This window comes from Anser brachyrhynchus (genome assembly GCF_964034855.1).
Source record: "Anser brachyrhynchus genome assembly, chromosome: 5".
In the NCBI taxonomy this organism is placed as follows: Eukaryota; Metazoa; Chordata; class Aves; order Anseriformes; family Anatidae; genus Anser; species Anser brachyrhynchus.
Genome location: NC_137699.1, coordinates 41,972,781 through 41,981,094, shown reverse-complemented (window position 1 = coordinate 41,981,094; position 8,314 = coordinate 41,972,781). Strand labels below are relative to the sequence as shown.

The 8,314-nt window shown below is 60.8% G+C and overlaps 1 protein-coding gene and 1 long non-coding RNA gene across 11 annotated transcripts in view; one reads left to right on the top strand and one right to left on the bottom strand.

The window, feature by feature from the left end:
* The window catches only part of LOC308196491, a 27,353-nt gene extending 19,039 nt beyond the window's left edge, over window positions 1–8,314 (bottom strand). For 6 of the 7 annotated variants that reach the window (XR_013952242.1, XR_013952243.1, XR_013952244.1 and 3 more), the window contains exon 1: window positions 3,338–8,314. This is a non-coding gene — a long non-coding RNA (uncharacterized lncRNA). Of the gene's footprint in view, window positions 1–718; window positions 837–3,337 lie in introns of those variants that run through there. The other variant, XR_013952248.1, reaches the window with a different exon arrangement.
* The window catches only part of LTBP2 (latent transforming growth factor beta binding protein 2), a 64,762-nt gene continuing 58,902 nt past the window's right edge, over window positions 2,455–8,314 (top strand). For all 4 annotated transcript variants that reach the window (XM_080595515.1, XM_080595513.1, XM_080595514.1 and 1 more), the window contains exon 1: window positions 2,455–3,125. In XM_080595515.1, coding sequence (XP_080451641.1) covers window positions 2,671–3,125 — 455 coding nt within the window. In that variant the 5' untranslated portion in view covers window positions 2,455–2,670. The remainder of the gene's footprint in view (window positions 3,126–8,314) is intronic.

The window sequence follows — 8,314 nt, the reverse complement described above, 5'->3', positions numbered from 1 at the left end:
GCCGTGCCCTCGGTGGCCACTGCTCCTCCGCAGCTCTGCCGTGGGGTCGAACGGCTCCTGCACGTCCCCGTGAGGGCACCTGCTTGCCGGGGTGAGGCTGGGAAGGGCAGGGTGCCTGGCTCCTGGGGGTGGCTGCAGGCACAGCACGAGGCTGATCTGAGATGGGATGCCAGCCCCCCGTGCCTGGCTCCGTGTGGGGCACTGGCTTTATAAATCTCATTCCTCAGCTCTGCTGGGGAGACGCAGGCTCCTGCAGCTTGGGCAACCCTGAGCCTGCACCTTCCCAGGGTGGCCCCGTGCCAGCGGGGGCAGGAACCCCCTCGTGCCCCAGCCGAGCCCGCCCTGGGGCTGCCTGCAGTAGCTCCGAGCACTCTTTCAGCCGCTCTGTTTATGGCTTTGTTTATGATGTTGATAATTTTCTTGTGTCAGGTTTAGGCGCAAGCATTCTTTCCACTGCTGCATAAGAAAGTAATTAGGTGAGGATGGAAAGGACATTCTTCTTCCTCAGAACAAAGAACCGAGCCCTGGCTGTTATCGGGCACTGCTCGCGGGGTCCAGGGGCTCTGTGAGCTTCTGCCCAAGCGGGCAGAGAGCTGACCACAGCCCGGGGAGCACCGAGGTGCCCGCTGCTCTTTGCTTTGGTGCTGTTGCCAGCTGCTGTTGCCAAGGTTGAAGCCCAAACCCACTCAGCCCCTCTGCTCCTCTCGCACTTGCTCACCTCCAGGTGGGGGCTGGAGGCTCAGGCAGTGGGAAGAGGGGAGCTGGAGCAACTGGTTTCAAACTGGGAGTGCTACTGATGGAGGTGGGAGAGGAGCTGGGGGAGCTGGATCCTGCTGCTGGATAAAGAGGAGAGGAGAGGAGAGGAGAGGAGAGGAGAGGAGAGGAGAGGAGAGGAGAGGAGAGGAGAGGAGAGGAGAGGAGAGGAGAGGAGAGGAGAGGAGAGGAGAGGAGAGGAGAGGAGAGGAGAGGAGAGGAGAGGAGAGGAGAGGAGAGGAGAGGAGAGGAGAGGAGAGGAGAGGAGAGGAGAGGAGAGGAGAGGAGAGGAGAGGTCACTTGGTTCTTCAAGGGGCTAGCGGAGCAGCAGGTGCAGGAGGTGAGCCTGGGCTCTATTGCAGCCCCCCTGTAACAGAGCGGACGAGGGAGATCAGATAAAGTCACGGGCTGATATGACAATCAGCCTGTCTGATTTGTCTGTTAAACCGTGGTTGAGCTGCAACATCTGGTTCCAGGAGCCCCTGCCCTGCAGGCAGACGTGAGGGCACAGGGAAAGGACTGCTCTGCGCACACTCCATCTCTCGTGTTCTCTCGCAGGCATCCGGTAGCTGCTCTCAGCACCGGGATGCTGAGATGCACCTTTCATCTGCCTGACCCTGATATAACAAAACGGAGTTGATGAGCATTACAGGACACCTCTTTTTGCAGGACGCGCTGCAGGGACACGTGCCGGTGGGTATCTCCCCGCCTTGAGTGCCCGCAGCGCACTGCTTTGCTCTCTGCTATGTGCAGAGACGCAGAGAGAGGTCTTGAGCCACCCACCGAGCTCACAGCCGCCACTGTGGGCCAGAGGGAGCCCACCCCAAATACACCGTGGTGTAAGGCTGGGATGGAGCCTGCGCTCCTCCAGGAGGACCTGCTCCTGCCCAAGACGGCCAAGGGCAGTGGAGAGCAGCAGGGACGTGGCAGAGGATCAGGCCGAGCTGGCACGTCTGGCTGAAAGGAGACTTCTTCTGGCCACTTTCTCCCTCTTCCCACTCCTCCCTCGGTCCTTCTCAATGCATTTAAGACAGTCACTTGGAGCCAGGTGCCCACACGGAGGCGGATGGGCGGGAGGGAGGTCTGCTCAGCTGGTGGGCTGCGTCTCCTGGAAGGTGCCACTTAGCTGAAGGACCCGGAGCTGCTAGGCGGGTCCTTTCCCAGCCTGGACGTACACAAGTAAGCACGCAAACCCTGAGCCGGGTTCGGGGGTGAGATCTCGGAGATCTCCGGAGCCAGCACGGGATGGCAATAACGCTCCCACCGCCGTGCCTCGGCTCTCTGCCGGGAGATGCCCCCGGGAGCAGCGGGCCGGCTGGCGGTGCTGCTGCGGCTCCGGAGGGCCCCAGATTTGGGGCCGGGGGCGCGTTCCTCCGCCCCCCCCCGTCCCGGCCCGGCCCGCCCCGCTCGGGGCGCCCAGGCTCGCTGCGGGCAGGGCGGGGGCGGCGGGGGCTGCTCGACGGCTGCCGGGCCGGCCTCCCCGGGCAGGCAGGGGTTAAGGCTCCTCTGTTGTAGTTTGTTTCCCTTTGCCAAAGTGGGTGTTGCTGGAATGTCTCCTCTCCTAAGGAGGGGGGCCGAGCCGTGTCCTCCGGAGGGGGGGGGGGGGGGGGATGTCAGCATCAAAAAGACACAAAAGGGGGAGGTTTCCAAAAATAAAACCCTCCATCCCCTCCGGGCTCTGCCAGTGCCAGAGGCGGGCGCGAAGGTGCTCGGAGCTGCCCGCGGAGCGCGGCGGGGGGACGAGCCGCCCTCCTCCTCCTCTTCCTCCTCCTCCTCCTCCTCCTCCTCCCGCGGGGCCGCCCGGCAGCCCCGGCAGCCCCGGCCCCGGTGGGCAGCAGGTGCCGGCGGAGCCCGGCGGGGCGATGGGGCAGTGAGGAGCGGCTCCGCCGGGCGGACCGCAGCGCAGCCGGCGGGACGATGCCGACCCCTCGCCGCCGGCTCTCGGCCGCCCCGCGGGCTGACGGCATGCGGGGAGCCGCGGCCAGCGTCCTGCCGCTCACCTTCGCCATCCTGCTGGGGCTCGGCGACTGCCAGCGGGACCTGGCGGCCAGGCTGGAGCCCGGCGCCTCCCGCCGAGCCGAGCCCCGGCGGCTGCGGGGCCAGGCGGCGCCCCTGGGGGCTGCGGGCACGGCGCCCGGCCTGCCCCGGCCGCACCGAGCCCCCCCGGAGGCAGCGCCCCTGCCCGCCGCCCCCCGCCCCGACCGCGGCCCCGCGGCCGGCCCCGGCGGCGGAGACGGGCTCGGCCCCCGGCGGGGGCACGGGCACGGGCACGGGCAGGGGCTGGCGGCGGCCCGGCAGCGGCCCAGGAGCGGGCTCCGACCCCGAGCCGTGCCCCGGGCGAAGGAGCCGAGCGGCGCCGGGAGGATCGCGGGGTAAGTGCCGGGTGCCGGGACCCCCGCGGGACCCCCGGCGGCTCCCTCCCCTCCGGCCCCACGCGTGCTCCGGGCTGCGGGACGCCCCCTCCGCGGTGCCCCGGTGCCCGCCGCCTTCCCCCCGGGTTTGGTGCCCTGGGAGAGGCCGGAGGGGCTCGGCTGGCCCCGCGGCACGGAGCGAGTCCGGCCGCTGCGGCTCGTGCTGCAGGTACCTGGCCTCTTGGCTCCTTCCTCCCATAATGGGCCCCTTGTAAGCGCTCCGCACGGCAGCTTCCCATGGCTTCGGCTGGCTCGGCCGGGGGAGGCTTCCTATGAGCTGCCTGGCAGGGCTGCGTCCCGCTCCGGGCTCTGGCTGCAGCCCTGTGGAGGTGGAGAGGAGATCATATGGCAAGGCCAGCTGCTCCGCGGCCGAGGGGAGCTGCAGCGGGACGTCTGGCACGGCGCTGACGAACCCTTCCCCTTGGGCTCCCTGCTCTTTGGTTGCCTCTCTGCTCCCCTGCAGCTGATGCCCCTCGGGATCAGTGTCCCTGCTGGATGGGTCGGCCACCAGAGCCCTGGCACAGGCAGCGGGACCAACCCGTGCGGCAGCACGCGTCCGCTCCCCCCGTGAGCCCTTGTCGGGGGAAGCAGAGGGCAGGCTGCGGGCTCACTGCCCTTGAACACGGGCAGAAATGTCTTCTTTAACGTGGGGAGGGATCTGCGCTAGAATGCAAAAGGCAGCCTAATCCCTGAGGTTTCTCTCTCCCGTACTCGTCTCCCTGCAAAATTTCAAGACAGAGCTGTCTCCGTGTAGTTTCTGCACCCCACGTGGTTTCCTACAACTTCACAGAAGCAGTAAACACAGCCTTGCTTTTCTTCCCCGTTACGTCTGATACTCAAAGTCCTTACCACTATCAGCTAGTCAGTGGCAGGTAGGTGCCGGGCTGCTGGCTTACTGACTCCTCTAGCCTTGTTTGCCAGCCGCCCAGAGGGACAGCACGCTGAAACCGTTCCTTGGGAGACCCGGTCCTGCTCACTTGGACTTGGGCTTTTCTGGGCTCAGGAAGATTTTAACCCTTCAGCAGCCCCGGTGTTGTCAGCCGTGCTTTAGGGTCACATGGCAGCTCAGCTGGAGCTGGTCCCTAGAGACGAAGCCCGGTTCTTCCCAGTGACCACCCTGAGCAGTCCCGGGGGGTCCCCAGGCTGCGGCTGCCCCCAGTGCCAGCAGCCAGCCCATGCTGCCACCAGGGGCGAGCTGCCCTGAGCTTCACGCTCTGTTCGGAAGAACCTCTGAGGAAGCAGTCACAGTGTGTCCATCGCTGCTGTTCTTTTGGCCCGGTATCAGCGAGATGTGGCTCCTCAGGGCACCGGGTGCTGCCGTGTCCTCCAGGCTCAGGGGAGCGAAGAGCCGCACCTCGGAGCCGCGCTCTGTCTGCGCTCTGGAAGTGAGGGCTGGGAGGAGTGAGCTTGCTGTGGTCCCCGAGAACTTGAACTCTGGAACGTGCCTATAATGGCTTGTCAGCAGTAGCTTTCCATCTCTTCTGGAGTCCAAATCAGCACTTTTTAAACTTCCCTGTGACCTACCGTCTTTGGCTCCTACAAGAAAGCCGAGCTAAAATCGCCGTCGGTGAGTAACCACATGGCGTTGCTCCTCATGGAAGGCTAGCTGCTGCTGCCTCCAAGCCTCTCCGTGAGACTCCCGGCCTTCCACCTCATCCATCTTCTTACGTCCCTTGCTGCACTGGACACGTTTCCATCCAGGAAACGCAGGGCCCCTAAAAAACTTCATTTTATGATGTTTCATTTTTTTGCCAGGTGGGATATTTTCTCTTCTGCTATTTGCACTGCACTCTTGCTGATCTCTGGTATGTCAACCTTCATTTTCCCTTCCTCAGGTGGCTTTGCAGGCTGCTCTCCACCCCAGTACTATTTATTTATGTAGTTATTTTGGCTTAAAATCCTAGCGTGGGATGCCTTTCCTGGTTCCCAAGTCACAGCTTTCTGCTGGAACCTCCAGGGGCCTTGCCCAGGTCACCATGCTTACTGTGAAACAGCGTCGTGTGGCTGAAAAAAATGGTTATTAGCATGGTATCTCCTCTGCAGAATTGTCCTCTCACTTTGTCTGACAGTAGCATATCCCAAACTGAGTTTCTTTCTCAGGGACCATTTGGATGTGTGTGGTACCCTGCTCACGTCTGGTGGTGCTGCAGGGGGGACCTGCTCACACCCTCCCATGGGTGCATCCAGCCGAAAGCCTTGCCAGAGCTGGCTTCTGGTATTTTCTCCTGTTGGCTCGTTGTGAGGTGACTTCTGACACCACAGCAAGTATCGCGGAAAATTGCCGTCTTCTAACACTGAGCACGAGAAAGGACGCGAAAGGATGCTGTGAAAACAAATCCTCACGTGATGCACACCAAAATTAGAGGGAGCTGGGTGGAAGGCTCCGCTTTTGCTACCTGCCCCTGAACAATTCTGGGGGGCATGTGATGCTTTTTGACAGGGAATCCTGGGCTAACAGCTTGGGAATCCCATATTTTCTCCTTCTCCCCCGTTTTCTGTGCGCTGGCTAATGCACAAAATTTTTGACTAATTCTTGTCGTGGGCACTGCCTGCAGTTGTGTAGTCCTGCTTCACCCAGGTTTTTGGGATATCGACTCTCACTGCAGTGTGCGCGTAGGACTGCTCAGGCACCGAGGCAGTTAATGCTGATGTGGACTTGGCAGAGTGTTTTCAGTGGCTCTTTGATGCCAGCAGCCTTTTGCTAATGTTTTTCGCTGGGTCTGCCTGCAGATATTTCATACACAGTTGGATGGAGTTCACTGTCCTGCCGTATAAAGGCAGACCTGGTGATCTAATAGTCCCCTGGCCTTCTGTGAGGATGCTGTGAATGACTCGCATGGAGCCAGCATATCTGGCAGCGGAGTGCTGCATGAAGTTGAAGGATGATGCATGGATTACAGCTAAAATAAATGGAGAAAAAAAATGCTTCTGCCGAATGCTTCAGAAACAAACACCGTGTGATCGCCACCAAGGCTGTGCACATGCTTAAACTATGTGAAGCCGCGATCTTACTACTGTTTTCTGCTTTTCCTTCCCCCTAGCGCTTGTTGCAGTTGCTTGGCTCTGGTTTCAAATAACACTGTGAAATCTTGCTGGCTTTTCTCACCCCGAGTGCTTGTGTCCCACTTCCCGTGGCGGGGACCCGCTCCTGACAGCGTGCTCCGGCTGCTGTGGCAAAGTGGGTGGCGAAAGCCTTGGCTACAGCCGCTTCTTTGCCCAGGCTGCGGGTTATGGTGGTGCATCCAGCACCACGAATAGCACTGCTTGATGGGGAGGAAGCTTTGTGGCACTGAGCACCCATTCTGGAGGGTGCCTGGGAACCCTGTAGCAGTCCGATGTTGCAGACAGCCGCGTCCTGGCACCTAGGAACTTCTCCAGCCATGTCCCCCCCACTGCCCTTCTGCTGCCCGCTCTCCTCTGCCCGCTGCCTTGCCTCCAGTTTCCAGGGCACCACGATGAGCAGGAGGCAGGCTGAGTGTCCAAAGCTGGGAGCATGGCCTTGGCTCGCGTCAGTGCTAGCTCTGCCAGGGGCTCAGTGCCTCGCGGCTCCCCTCACCAGGAGGCTCTGCCAGCTCCTTCACATCGTCCCCTGGGCGATGCCCGTCAGCTGCCTGGGTACAGTGACACCAGGCTGGAGGGACCCTGCCGCTGGTTTTTCCATCCCGGAGCAGCCCCATGTGCCCGGGGGTGGCTCACAGCCTTGTCCCAGTGTTGGTGACAAACATGCCATGCTCCTCAGACCTCCAGAACAGGCGTGAGCGGATGCAGGAATTAATTTGACCTGTTTGCAGGAAGCCACAGCAAGGGAATTTAAGTGCTTTCCCCCTGTAAAATCTACCTGGGTTAACAAAATGTTGATCCTGAAGGGTTGGATAATGCTTTACAAATGATGTGGCTTCTCAAACCACTTCCCCTTCCTACGTGTGGTGACTGTCTCTCTACAGGCAGCTTCCAGGGCAATCCTTGCATGCCTGCTACCCACTCCCTTGGCTCTCTTGAAACGTGAGCCCCACACCTTGAACTCTGGCACCTCTGGCACCGCCATCTCATGCCGTGGGAATGCAGGAGTCATGAGGATGCTGGTTCAGAGCAGGACCATCTTCTGACCCTGTTGTGTTCATGTGAAAGTCAATCCAGAAGACAAATGTACAAGTTTCCATGGTTCCTGTAAATTCTGTCAGCAGCTCCAACTGCCTTGTCCAGCGTTAGAAATAAACCACACTCCCGACTTGGTTTCCAGAGGCTTTCCAGAGCCTTCAGGCTGCCTATTTCTGCCTTTGTATCATTTGACAGCTGTACTCTCCCCTCTACCTAGATACACAAAAGTTACGCATTCCCCAAACTTTCCCTCTGTGGTGAGTAAATGCTCTTGGAGAACAAGGTGCAGCTTGTTATCCCTCCTCCTTATCGATGTGTCAATAGGAGAAGTGGCCAGAGGAAGCAGGGCTGGCCGCCTGCTTTGGCTTTGCAGAGCGCAGCAATGTCTCCGCCAGCCATCCATGGCTGGTGATCGCCACCTGATAGTGCTGGTGGGGAGGATGCTGTCCGTGTGAGGGCAGTCCAAGCAACCTTGCGTCAAAGTGCTGGAATTAACAGCCGTGGAAACAAGCTGAGCCTGCTGGAATGAGCGTTAGCACGAGGTGTTTAGCACCAGAGGGCTGGCAGGCCAGAGGTGGACAGCAGCGGTGGGACGCGGCTGCTGGCGCGTCAGGCAAGGGAGTGTTGTCTTCAGCTGCAGCCGCCTGGGATGTGTCCGTGGGCGAAACGCTGTGGCCTGAGTTGGAGGGAGGCCTGATTTACACCCCAGCGCCATGGAAAAAATACAGTGCCACGAGGTCTGTAAAGATGGCGGGCCTGTGGCCTGCCCTTGCCCTCAGGAGGAACATGGCTCCTCAGCGCCGTGCCGGCTCTGGAGGGGGACACTCCCTGCGGCATGGCGCACACTGCCGCATTCACGCCGTCCTGGGGGGGTTCTCTTCCAGGCACTTGAACAACTCAGCCCTTGTCCGATGGGTTTTGATCTCAGCTGCTGGTCCATCTGGAAGGAAATATCAGATGCTGCAGGAAATAATTTTGCGGGTGACTCAGAGGTGCTGGCTGCAGAGACCTCGGCTCCCCCTTCTCCTCCTCATCGCGCTCTTTTGTCTCTT